Source organism: Paramisgurnus dabryanus, chromosome 9 (genome assembly GCF_030506205.2).
Source record: "Paramisgurnus dabryanus chromosome 9, PD_genome_1.1, whole genome shotgun sequence".
Lineage (NCBI taxonomy): Eukaryota > Metazoa > Chordata > Actinopteri > Cypriniformes > Cobitidae > Paramisgurnus > Paramisgurnus dabryanus.
Window position 1 is genome coordinate 38,451,046 of NC_133345.1, and position 14,262 is coordinate 38,465,307.

A 14,262-nucleotide genomic window follows, 5' to 3' on the forward strand; every position below is an offset into this window, starting at 1 on the left:
ATTTCTTTTATTGTTGCTTTTAATCGCATAAAGCCTCTGCCAAATACACAAATGTATAAAATCATGACAAGATGCTGTAATTCTATTAGTACATTTATTTTACGGTTTATTCACTCACCCAACATTCATTTTCACATACTTCGTAAAAAAAAATTTTAACCATGGACCACAAAACCAGTGATCAGTAGAACGGCATATTTGCAGCAATAGTCAAAATTAAACAGTCAAAACGGGTCAAAAATATCTATTTTTTATGCCAAAGATCTTTAGGATATTAAATAAAGATCATGTTCAATGAAAATATTTAGTAAATTTCCTACCATACACTGTAAAAAAATTCTGTAGAAATTACAGTACTGTAGATTTTACATGTATGTTATTTACTGACAACAGTTTGTTCAAAGTTAAATGAACATGAAACATTTTCAGTCTTTATCTTCTACAGTAAGTTACTGGCAACCATCTGCATAATTACAGCATTTTTTTACAGTGTAAATATATCAAAAAAAGTTATTTATCATCAATAATATGTGTTGCTAACGACTTTATTTGGACAACTTTAAAGGCTTTCTCAATATTTAGAATTTTTGCACCCTCAATTTCCAGATTTTAAATAGTTGTCTCTCGGACCTATATTGTCCTATCCTAACAAACCATACATCAATGGAAAGCTTACTTTAAGCTAATATGTAAATCTTAATGTAAAACAAATTGACCTTTATGACTGGTTTTGTGGTGCAGGGTCACATTTGTATTTATGTGTAAATTTGCACATTCAGTGTTCCCATACTTCGGCAATGGAATCTTTTCCAAGCAAATAAGTAATTCGAATCCTGAAAGTGAGAGGTCTACATACCACATAAAAAAAAAAGATAATTTGACATAAAAATACAAATTACATTTTTTTAAACATTCAGTAAATGAAAGAAATGTAGGGCTTAAATTCAACAGAAGAAACCGTTTATTTGCACTGTGATTTAACTTCCTAAGACCCGAGCTTTGGTTTGTCTTTTTCTCAGATTTTTTCCAGCTATTTGGGGTTAGGAAAAAACAATAAATATAATAAACAATCATTTTTTTAACATGAAGCTGTGTAATTGCCCACGTTTGTGTATAACAGGTTCCAGTTACACAGAATTAAGTATAACGGTGCAAACAACAAAAAATGCGATGTCCACGTATGTGAACACACTAATGTCATCAAAACACTTTACTGTTAATAGATATGTGTGTTTTAAAGGTTGTCTTGCACATGAAACTCTTTCCACCTTGATGCCATGTGAACGCCTTGTCTCTATTGTGTATTCTTATGTGCATATTAAAAACATCTTTGTTCGTAAAACTCTTTCCACACTGTAGGCATGTGAATGGCTTCTCTTCACTGTGACCTCGCATGTGACAAACAAAACATCTTTTCACTGTGAAACTTCTCCCGCACCGATGGCAGGTGAACGGTGGCGTATGAAATCTCACGTGTCTAGTAAGGTACAGTTTACACGGATAACTTATGTGCAAGCACTGACGGCATGTGAACGGCTTCTCTCTGGTGTGAATTTTTATGTGCCGATTTAAGGTTTCTTGGGTTTTGAAACCTTTTCCACACTGAGGGCAGGTGAAAGGATGCACTGTTGCATGACTTCTCATGTGCAAATGTAGGCTTTGTTTACATGAGTAACTTCTCCTACAGTATTGGCACTTGAACGTCTCCTCTCCAGTGTGAAATCTCAAATGTTTATTAAAAGTATCTTTACGTGTGAAACTCTTTCCGCACTGGGTGCACATGTAAGGCTTTTCTCCTGTGTGAATCCGTATGTGACGATTTAAGGTTTCTTTGATTTTGAAATCTTTTCCACACAGAGAGCAGATGAAACGTTTGACTGTCGAATGAACTCTTATGTGCAAATTTAGGCTTTTTTTAATGGCGTAACTTCTCCCACATTGATGACACGTGAACGGCTTTTCTCCGGTGTGATTTGCCATGTGTGTATTAAAAGTTTCTTTATACGTGAAACCCTTTCCGCATTGATGACACGTGAACGGCGTCTCTCCAGTGTGAACTCTCATGTGCGTATTCAAGTTGGATTTACGTGTGAAGCTCTTCCCACACTCTTGGCATATAAAAGCCTTCTTTTCAGTTTTCTCGTGACCGTTAATGTGGAAATTGAGTCTTTTTTTACACGGGAAACTCTTTCCACAGTGATGGCATGCGAATGGCTTTTCTCCGTTGTGAACTCTTGTGTGCGTGTTTAAGGAATCTTTACGTGTAAAACTCTTCCCACACTGATGGCACGTGAACGGCTTTTCTCCAGTATGAACTCTCATGTGTGCTTTTAAGGATTCTTTACGCGTGAAACTCTTCCCGCAGTTTTGGCACGTGAAAGGCTTTTCTCCAGTGTGAAGTCTCATGTGAATATCAAGAAGTGCTTTATATTTGTAAAACTTTCCACACTGCGGGCACATTAAGTAATTATTAGCTCCTATAATATTGTGTGATGAATTCCTGTCAGTCTGTGTGCGGCTAAAAGATGCTTCTTCATGTTTGAAAGTATGAGGTTTCTGATACTGAGGCGTCTCCTCTTCCTTCAGTTCTTGACTTTCCTCCTTCACTTCTAAAATAAAAAAACATGTAATTGTAAGAATGTATCTTAAAGGGGAGGTTTAATGCTATTTCATGCATTCTGACTTATTAACACAGTTTAAGAGTTGTAGTCCTCATGCTAAACATAAGCAAAGTCTCAAAAAAGCAGTTGAGCTTGTAACAGAGTATTTCTGAGCCAAACTCACGCCTCCTTTATCCTACAAGTTTCGGAAAGTTTTTTTCAAATGGGGGTATCCATTACGACTGATTGACCCCATATTCCTTTTATGGGCCTTTACACCCAGAAAAGCACGCCTGCCCTGCACGTCAAGTGAGAGCGTGAACGCACATTAGCATTGCTCCGTCGAGTAGAACTCACCGGTATCATTGCACAGCACGCGACGACTTTGTTTTAGCAAGATAATTCGACAAAAGAAGTGTGTTTTTGGATGTAAAAAAAAGTTTTTTTAAAGTTTGATTTTCCATCTATGTCGGCTGTAAATCCAAAAGTAGTATCCGAAGCTGCGCATACTCGTAACTCTTCAGCTCCGCCTACCGCACGCCTTCAAGTAGGGCTGGGCGATAATTCGATAACGATAATTTTACCGATATAAACTTTTTCGATAAAACGATAAGGACAGTTTTAAGCACTGTGCGTAATGTTGCGCGAGCACTTCCGGATGCGGCACGCGCTCTTGGTTTACAATCACAGTGACAGTCAGACTTAAAGGAGTGGAAGATGAGGCAAGTTATTCATTTATTAGTAGAGACCTATGATTTTCGCGATGCGGATAATGCGGACGGAATCACGGAATCCAAATGCGCGGAATAATTTTCTTGTGTGTAATGTTGGACGCGCAAACAGGGTTCGTCAAACACAGCAGACACAGGTGCGTGCAGTATACTTTACTTTCATTCAGCGTCCGCCTTGCGCACGCACGCGTCCGCCCAGCTTTAAAAGTATATTTACAGGACATTCACAAATTCAGGAAACTGAGGAAAAGCAGCAGATCCACCACTGAATGTTTGCGTATGTGCGCTCCCACAGCAACGTGACACCCTTGACATCCATTTATCAGCGTGTATAGCTTGTATATGTATAACACACGCGTGATCACTGAACTAAGTTTTCTTTCTTGTTTAAGTGAACATAAACAGCTGTTACTCAGTATATTGAAACTTAAAGCAGTCTGTCTTGGGTCTTAAAGGGACAGTAGTCTGCTGCTTTTGTGTCAGAAATGTGTTGATTTCATAACAAATAGATTTACATTTAATACAGATGCATTAAAACAAGATTTTAGTTTTTGTATTTGTCATGTTCTGAATAAAAAGTAGTTTAAAACCATTATTAACTGTCTGGTTTTTACAATTTTCATTCAGGAGCAAAAATCTGCCTTTAAATTTGACAGGAGTAAAGATTTGTTATTTATCATGATAATTATCGATATCGACTGATATGGAAAACATTTTCTCGATAATTTTTTGGGTCATATCGCCCAGCCCTACCTTCAAGTGTTCGACCTTTTACGCCAAAAATCGGAAAGGTTTTTTTTTTTTCATTTATTCAGGACAAAGTCAAAGTTTGATTTCACATTAATTTCAATCTTTGACTTTCTGTACTTAGTCAATAGGATATATATGTAGGGATCTACAATAAACTGATATAAGAAAGACGAGATTGAGCATCAGCAGTAAAAGTGTGCATATATAATAATATTCATACTTATTCTTCATACATATCTAGATTTATTATACAAATTATCTACAAAGTCCACAACAAAATTACTAAACCCCCTCATATGAGTTATATCCCCCTTAATTTTAGACCATGTTTACAATAAACTACAAAGTATTTGTATCATTAATAAAGTAACTGGAGGATAAGACAGTGCCCTTTAACAACCCAACTTTTAAGCACTTGTCGATATTGTTGTTGCCGCCCAGATGACACAGTTTGCCCCTGTAATCCTATGGTAGTTGGGCATACTTACTATTTAGAACAAAATGTTTACATTATGTAAATTTAGTCATTCAGATATTCAAGCATTATTGGTTTTCATTATTTAACATGCAGGAATAATCTCTACACCAGTAACTTTAAATAACACATCTTTAGAAAATAAATCAGAACATGTAAAGCATTATTATTACACAACACGTGATAATATGAAACATAATTTTAGCAAACAACCAAGTTTACAACCAAAAACATCCCCAAAACAGCAACTAAGATTTATTTAGATTCACCCTTGTATTCAAATAAAACAGCCAAAGTCAAGTCTCCAGCAGCAGACATTTAATAAATGTAATAGTTTTGCTTTAGAAGTAGTAATGTTTATTCAAATTAAAATATGCAGTTTGATTGTAGTATAACTGAATGTATAGTAGATGTCAATTACATACAGTTAGCATCTTTAAATTTTTTTTCTTTCTTTCCGCGATTCCAGTATGGCAATATGGCGCGATCAGTCACGTTGACAAGTCGGTCCACACAAATTCATCCATACACAGGTAAGGGGAGCAGCAGTTTGGTAACTTATCTTTACATTTTGGTTCATAATGTCATACATGGTTCCTTTTGCATGCTGTCTTAAGTTTTTTATGTTTTTGTGCCACCATCAGCTCATTTAATTCGTGTAACTTTATGATGTTCTTGTTTGATACTTTACGTTTCCCACACGAAAACGAAATGCCTCTCAATCTGTTTTGTAGCGATGGTCCTATAACGTTTGCGGTTTCCTGCTTCAACTGTACACGCGCATCAATGTGTTTTATACGTTTCCCAAGAATAAACGTGTGTCTAACCCCCTGCAAATGTAAACATTGATTTAAACAACACGCATAGCAATGGACACCAACCTTCTTGTGCATCTGTATCTTCTGTTTTGATTCCGCATGGTTCTGGATAACTCGTGTCTTCAGGCTCCTCTTTAACAAACATATTTTCAGTAGTGTGTCGCACAGATTTAAAATGTTAAATCTCGAGTTACAGCTGAGTAACGTATTAGATTATGCGGTAAAAAAAGTGTTATATTCACAGCCGCATGATACTTCAGCTATACGGAGTGCGCCATGTTGCCGTGACGTCACGAGTATCCTCCATCGCGTCATATTCAGGTGGCGTGGCTTGACCAGAGTTGATCAGAGATTTGTTCAATAAAAAAAATTAAAATAAAAGCTGAACAGAGTTTTTTTTGGATTGTATTTGTACTAAAAGTTTTTGGTGTGACATTACTCTGGAAGATAAGAATATTATTGTTTTTTTATGATAAGGCTTTAGAAAATAAAATTTGTTTTGTTCTTAATTTGTTTATTATTTTGGGGAAATATCACATCCATAAATGTCGTTGGGCAAAAAATACACCTGGTTTTGTACAATTTAAATTGAAACTTTCTCATTATCTTAAATCATTGGAGGGTGTAAGGAACTCCAAGGCAAAAAAGACTATTGACTATAAAGCCTTGAAATGTTATCCTATTAAGGACCTCTGTATCTAATTTGTAAATATTGAAACGTTTTTTGATTTCAATACCCCTGTGTAAATAGTTCTTCTTATTTATATCATTATTGTGTTGCTATTATGTTGTATTTAATTGTTTTATGTTTTGTTATTCAATAAAAAAGTGCTGAACAGAGTTGCGTCAACTCAACTCCACTGAATGTGATAAAGTTGTTGAAAGTTTTAAGACTTAAAGGCGCTCTAAGCGAATAATGTGCGACGTCACTTCCTGTTGATGTTTGAACTGTTTTCAAACAGACAGAGCGTAGCTAACTCCTCCCCCTCCCCCTCCCTTCCGTGCTTTCATGAACGCGCCCAACCCCCACCACCAAATCCTTCTTGTCGTTTATTGGCTGGAATACTTTGTTTTGTTTTGTGCTGGCTAGGTTTGGCCATTTGTTGATATTGCCGTTTGTGAAGCCTGGGCTGTCTACAGAGATCGCGTTTTTTTACAGTTTGATCAGCGGACAGGCAGCAAGCAGATAGTGAGGAGATGTTTCCGGTATGTAACAAAAAATGTTTTATGGTCTAAAACGCTTCAATTCGCTTAGAGCACCTTTAAGACGTTTAAAAAAATAAAATTGTATATTAGCACATGTTTTCTGGATAAATTGACAGAAGAGTAATTTTTAGGGTTAGTTAGAGGCGTAAAAAATATTTTCGAATTATTATTTCACACCAGTGCTGAGGCTACCCACTCAGATTGACGGCTGGTTCCTCCCAGTCAGAAGAGACACAAAATATTTAGTTTTGTGAAAGCAAAAAATCACGCATAAATTATAATACTCTCTTCAATTCTAAATAACTATTTATAGAAAGTTTAACATTTGCATGTGTTTCCAAATCTTGAAAATGTTAACATTTAAGCCATTTTAAACAATTTGAGCACAAGAAGATGTTAAAGTGAGCTGTGAGGCGCACACACATACTCAAATAGACGCACAATGGCACACACAGAGATGCACGTTTCAAAAAGCACACAGACACAAAATTATCTTGAAATACTACAGTCTTGGCACGTATTTTCATAAAAACAGTCAGTTATGTCTTAAAGTGAGTGCAAACAGTTCAGAAAGAAATCAGATGTGTGTGTCAGTTATGGATCTGAGCTTATTCTGTCTTAAAGTGACAGTACCCTCGATAAACCTGCTTATGTTTGTGTCATTATATTAATTAAACAACAGAAGAGAAAAGGAGAGACACTTCTGTGGCTTTTAAAATATTAAATATATTTAATTTATACAATGAAGAAGACTTTTTTCTGTACCTTAATATTACTGTTAGATCTTAATTTATTTGTAACTTTGTTCTTTTCTATTTTATAATTTTTTGATTTGTTCTTATTTTATTTTTCCACCCACAGTAGCTTAGCTAGGGGACCCCATAATCTTTGATATAATTCAAACGCTGCATTTGGGGGATGTTAGTAGAAAACTAGGACAGGCTGAGAATAACGTTAGCAGCACATAACAAACCACGAATAGCCTTTTAATGGTAAATTTAGTGTTCTTAATGAAGATGCATTCATAAGTTTAAAGAAATTCAATAATTTTATTTATTATAATAAAATGCATAAATTAATACATTCAGGGATTAATAATAATTAAAAGTGATGAAGATGGCATCTCTCATCAGATGTTCATATTAACAAGAAAAAGAAAATGACACTGAGCCAGGGGTATTATTATAATTTACAATACATGAAATGAAGAAGTGCCTTATGAGTCGTTTTTCAAAATCTTTTTATTTATAAATCAAATATGCACTAATCTTTCTATATTAATGGATTTTATTTATCAAAAAACATTCCTGATGTGAATACATAAAAATACTACCTACACATATTGGTGTGCTATATAAATATTGTAAATCAATGCATTTCTTGGCTATTAATAAAAAAAATTGAAGCTCTAACTCAATGTATTTCAGTGGCTCACTATAAGCTTCCAGGAACAAACTGGAGTCTCCATGAATTACCACGGATAGACATGAGTTATGAGTAGTTTGTCTGGGAATGCAGCACGCACAGTCGGCTTTCGAGGGACCTTACTGTGTGCACTGCAAACGCTTCCTTATGACACGCTGCGTTCCCGCCTGACGCTCTTCGAGGAGGGTGCTCCTGCTCGCGCGCGCTTCTCACGACTCCGGTCCCACAGAGCAGCGTGGGGGTCTTGTGGGGATCGCAGATGTATCTCTCTGAGAAGACAGGGACTCTCCTCGATGGCTTCTTTTCCTCCCTCTGGCGTGGTTGGAGTGGTTCCTCCTGCCCGGCTGTCATAAGTATTGATGCGGGGGATATCAGGGACTTAGAGGACATGCCCCCGGTTTCCCCCGTGTACAAGGAGTTGGTGGAGGCGGTGACACAGAGAACCATTTTTCTAGAGGTAGTGTGGGATTTCACGACGATGCTGGCGAATATTTGGCTTGCACGTATTGATGCAATCCTAGCAGCCATAAAAATGATAAAGCCGGGCCAGTTACGCACTGTAAAGCAGTTCCAGAGACTGCTAGGTCTGATGGCAGCTGCTTCCAGCGTGATTCCTGATGGTCTGCTGCTGCATATGAGACCTTTACTGTTGTGGCAGAAGACCAAGGGTTTTTTCCCATGGGGGAACCCATTTTGCATGATCAAAGTCACTCATCGGTGTATGCGTGTTCTGATGATGTGGAAAAAGCCTTGTTTTTTTATCCCAAGGTCCTGCATTTCTGTCCCTGCAAGGTCCTCCACTACGAAGCATTAAGTGAAGAATCTTCACCTCTTAGTGTTCAGCTCACATGACAGACCCAGTCAACTGCCCCATTGATGTGCTTAAGGTTAATGTGGCAGCAGTTTCTGCTTATCATACATCCGCTGGTGGTTCACTTTTTTGTGGCACTCACAGGTAAAGGCCTGTTATCTAGGGTTCCGACATGGGACCTGGTGGCTGTGCTGGAAGAACTCTCGGGGGCTCAATTCATGCCGCTCGACTCTGCGCCAGATAGATTTCTGTTTTTTCAGATGGTGTTTCTTCTGGCTATTACCTCCCCTGTTGGTATCTCCTACGTGCCTTGAGTTTGCCCAAGGGATGGCCACAGCCCATTGTTCTGCAGGCATTCTGTCCTCCCCTGTTTAGGAGTGCAGACCAGGAGAAGCTGAATTTGGTGTGTCCTTTGTAAGCACTGAATACATGTTCACAGGACTGTTGAGCGGAGGAAGTCCAAGCTATTTGTTTGCTTTGGTTCGCCCAAGAAAGGTTTCCCGGTGACCAAGCATAGTTTGAGCAGATGGTTAGTGGATATTATCTCGCTTGCACTCTACATGGGATATAGCTGCCTCTAGGTTTAGGGGTCAGGGGCTTTGCTCCACGATGTATGTGATGCGGTGGGATGGTCCTCACTTTTGTCAGGTTTTATAACCTAGAAATAAGGCCCCTCTTTAGGGTCCCAGGTACTGTTGCCTTGACTGTGTTCAGTTTATACATGCTACAGGCATTTGGTAGCATGGTGGATTGCGCAAACAGTCATTGGCAACTAAATCTCAATAGTTTACAAAACCGTAGAGTCTTTCCATTTCTCCCTCAGCCATACAATTAATATCGGCCACTGTATGAAGAATCAGGAGCTCTCCTAACAACAAACAATACCCCTCACTACCTAATACATTAACTCCCCAACTGGCTACATATCTTCACCGCCTAGACACTAATTGTCCCGAGCGGCTGCTTAGCACACTTTCCCCATGCTCCTACCATAAAGACAAAACCGATCATCCCACCACCCTCTCGCTCATTGCTTAAATAGGCTCCCCTTAACACCCATCACCTGTGCACTTTAATTAAGGTGTGTCTCCATGGGCGTATTCTTTACCCTTCCTACTTAACATAGCCAAAACCCTTTTTTATCACAATATCATTTCAAAAGTTGTTGCCACAGAATGATTTACATCATCAAGGATACGGTCACCCTTACGAAAATTTACCATGGTTTTATTATGGTAAAAGTGTAGTAACCATGGTTTTTTGATGTATTGATTACTATCAGCAAAAGTAGGGTTTTACTACACTAACCATGGTTTAACTATGGTTTTTGAAAACCATAGTTTTCAAAACCATGGTTATTTTGTGGTTACCATGGTTTTACTACAGTAACCATGGTTTTTTGGTTTGAACTGTAGTAAAACCATGGTTAATTTTCTGTAAAAATAAAGGTACAAAGCTGTCACTGGGGCAGTACCCTTTAAAAAAGGTCCTAATATGTACAATTTATGTACAAATATGTACCTTTAAAGGTACATATTGGAAGTTCAAAGTACGAATATGCACTCTTTGGTGTACCTTTTTGTAAGAGTACTGTCCCAGTGACAACTTTTGTACCTTTATTTCTGAGAGTGAAGGACATGTGACCCTGGACCACAAAATAATGGTACATTATGGCAAACATACCGAGCCCCGCACATAAGTAATTCGTTTATACACGTAAGCATGCAAACACACCTCCAACACACATACTGGTATATTGCCCTCCATGTTTATTTTGCCCTCTAAGAGTTTATTTTATAAATTATTAAAAAGTGAACTATACACACATATCCATATACACAAAAACCCACTATAAAAACATAAGCATTCATGGTACAATTAATATTTTTATCAAATTCTCACGAATTTCCGTGGGCCCTGCTACAGACTGCCTTTTTCCGTGGCATTTTCACGGATTGGTTACTCAACTGTTCAGTCCTATTTTCTTACCATTGTCCTTTCGGTTTGGTGTATGGTGTCTGCGTGGACTAGCTGCGCGGTGGGCTTTCAAATTAAGCTTCTGTATGAGGGACAAAAAAGGCAATGAGTGGTTAAACATTTTTTGGTCCTACGCCTTTCACAGATGACATACATTTCTACAAATACATTTAAACAACTTAATACAGTGATTGCTATCAGGATATGAGGAGACTTTTAACCAGCATAACTAAAAATGTTTCAGGATCAAATGTGTTACCCTACCTTTGACCATATTTTATAAAAAGATCCATTTATTGCTCTGTTAAATGGCCACATGAACAGAAGACAATTTCACTGGATGTTCCTCTTACACACAAGCGCGGGCACGCACGCACACAAATGTATAAATTAATTTCTATCTCATGAGTGTAACAGAAGGCACATGTGCTCGAAAACAAAAATGTCTAAGGTTCAAGCATGTCTTTATTATACACTAAGATGTGGCAAGAATTAATCAATCTTAACAAACCTTCACGAATCCCTGTAGGATAGTGATTTTCTCTTTTAAAGAGCAACCTTGATGCAAGTGCTGTAACTTCTCATTGTCTCATTTGTTGAAGCATGAGATATTAGGGTATTCACTTTAACACCACTTTACCTTTCTAATACTTTAGGAATTTAAATCCTTTCTAAGAGCATTTGACATCTGACATGAGCATTTCTTGTAAATTAGCATTTTTTCCCGACTCTTACGCGTAGGTTCAGTAATTTCACTTTAATGGCCATACAAAGGTTATTAGTCAGTAACTGAAATGCTATATTTTCACAAATTTTACTTTAGTCGTTCGCTGCAAAATCACTAAAGATGCAAATAGAAACTGTCATGACTTCTGGGTGATCGATGGTGGTGTGTGGGGTATGTGTTTGTTTATTTACCTGTGGTGACGGTTCCTCATGTGTTCACTAACCCCGCCCGCTCGTTTCGGCAATTGTTCACCGGTGGTGTCTTGTTTACTTTTCCCTTTAAATATTTCACACCGTCCTGTCTCTCGTTGCGCGCTCATTGTTTTGGTCACAGTCTTGCTACCCAGCCTTGTCTTGTCGGACGTTTCTGTGTATTCTCTCTAGTTACTCCAGGTTTGGCTTTCGGCGTCCAGAGGCTCGTCTTCACCTGGGATCCTCTCGCCTGTGGATTATATTTGCCATCCTCATTGACTCTGTTTGTTTCCCGGAAACTGGTTCGCTTCGTATTCAGGCGGTACACCAGTTGCTTTCAGGTTTCTCCTGCTGTCTCCATTCCGTGAGTGGTATATCCAGGTATCGCACATTGTGGATTATATGAACTCTATTGACTCTGATTGTTTCTCGGAACAGCTGATTCGCTTCGTATTCAGGCGGTACACCAGCCACTTCCGGGTTGCGTCAGCTACATCTGCATCCGCAGTGGATTACCTCCAGTCGTTGTACATTGGATTTAACATCTTCCATCTCCGCCTTTCATCCACCTTCAGTCTTGTGTGTTTCATGCCCTCTGTCGCGTGAGGTGATTGTGCTGGTGTCAACGACGGTGAACGCGGGTGGCTCTCTCTCTTCAAGATCTGAACTGGACTATTTTTCTATAGTGTTGACTCACTCTCTTCTACTGTCGTGTGTGCTTCATACCGAAAGTAGTGATTACATCCAGAGTGAGTCGAGGGGGTTGCCGTGTTGTTCTAGAAACATTGACTTTGCTCTGCATCTATCTCTTTTCTAAATAAACATTGTTAACTTGCTATTGACTCCGAACCCTTCATTGTGACAGAAACTTGCAAATGATGAAAATCAGAATGTAAAATTGAAGAAACTGAACCACACATTAGGTGGCGCTGTGATCCATGTGACTACCACATTCGAGTTGTATTCAAGTCCAAGTACGCACAAGGGACCCAAGAATAAAAGTGATCCACAGTTGTTTTATGCACCGTCGTTCATCCAATTCTTTGAGGAATTTGATTAAAAAAAATCTATGTGGCGTTTAGTTGATTCTGCCACCAAACCGGTATTTGTGAATGGCCTGAGGCTCAAATGAATCAGATTTAAGTGAAGATATTTAATAAATATATGATTTGTTGTAAGAATTAATTTCATATCATTAATTCATTTTTGACTGAGGTGGCGTTTAGTGGCGTTTGCATCTAAGCTCCTAACTTTTTCTTACAAATCATACAGTATATCTATTAAACAGTTCTTCCCCGTTTATGTAAACAATACTTGTATTTGTGTTGCCTGTTAAGGAGATAAAAATCGCAGAGACTTATATTGTAGAGGGGGGAAATAGTAGTGGCCAAGTGGTGTATTACTTTTAACGTCTTCATCCTTAGTCTTAGTCTTTTGAATAACACTCCTTTTAGTTTTAGTCTTATTTTAGTCATCTGAAATCTTTTAGTCTTAGTCTAGTTTTAGGCGACTAAATATCATAAGAATTTTAGTCTTATTCTAGTCTTAAGTTTGTAGTCTGTTATGGAATGTTATTAAGGTTTGAATATGCAATACAGACACAGATTTAAGGGTTGTTATAGAAAACACGTATTTTATTTTATTCTTAATGCACTTTGACCAGTCATATAACACCACAACATCTACTATAATAGTAACGTTAAACATTTCATTCAATTTGAGGACACTGAATATTTATACTCTGTATTGGATTGTCTGAATTAATACTATCAACACAGTTCAGATGTGTATTCCTTTAGTTTTTGTGTTATTCCAAGTTTAGCGAAAACACGGTGGTTTATCTTATAAAATAACCTTAGCGTTTATGCTTACCTTCGCATGTATTTCTGGATGATTTTTGTTGTCAAACATGTCTTCGGACCGGGTGTACTGCAAAACGTTAGCGTGTTGCTAACGAGCGGCAAGGCCGCGTTATCCTAATGGGCAACATGGGCTGCAGCCCAGGGCCCCGAACACTAGGGGGCCTCCGAGACAATTCTATTTTGAGTTTTTAAAAACATTTTGATTGACGTAATTATGCGTATAAGTTCTACCTAGAGCAGAGGCCCCCAACCACTGGGTCGCAAGAATGTTCTGAAAAAAAATTGTATAATAGCTACGTAATAGCTTATGGGATATTTTGTCCTTTAAGGGACGACAAATAACATCGATCATTCCCACTCTTGTACAAGGCCGCGGTCTCTCTGGGACCTTCAGCCCACCAGGAAAAATTATAAATGGAGTACTAGATTAAAACCTTGGATACTGTACATAATCTATGCAGACAGCATCCAAGACATAATCTATTAAAGACTTCTCCCTGTATTAATTTCGTGTAAGAAGGCGGTGTCTTTATTTCTTGTTTGTGTATGGATCGACTTTTTTCTTAGTTTAACTGTTGGATGGATGCATGAATAGCCATCTTCTGTCGTAAGTCCTTACATTAAAAAAATGTATATGCAAAAGCGAAGTTGTAAGATAAGGCAACATGCATGTTTATTCTGTTTCATGT

General features: G+C 38.0%; 1 protein-coding gene and 1 long non-coding RNA gene across 2 annotated transcripts in view; one reads left to right on the forward strand and one right to left on the reverse strand.

Moving 5' to 3' along the window:
* Positions 1-5,697, reverse strand: LOC135741698 (uncharacterized). The gene is made up of 2 exons (XM_065260464.2): positions 5,438-5,697; positions 1-2,609 (listed from the first exon to the last, which is right to left on the reverse strand). Exons 1-2 carry the CDS (start codon positions 5,517-5,519, stop codon positions 1,201-1,203), a joined length of 1,491 nt encoding a protein of 496 aa, XP_065116536.2. The 5' UTR covers positions 5,520-5,697; the 3' UTR covers positions 1-1,200.
* Positions 4,815-14,262, forward strand: part of LOC135741699 (uncharacterized) — a 23,664-nt gene continuing 14,216 nt past the window's right edge. The window contains exon 1 of the long non-coding RNA XR_012337354.1: positions 4,815-5,089. This is a non-coding gene — a long non-coding RNA (uncharacterized lncRNA). The remainder of the gene's footprint in view (positions 5,090-14,262) is intronic.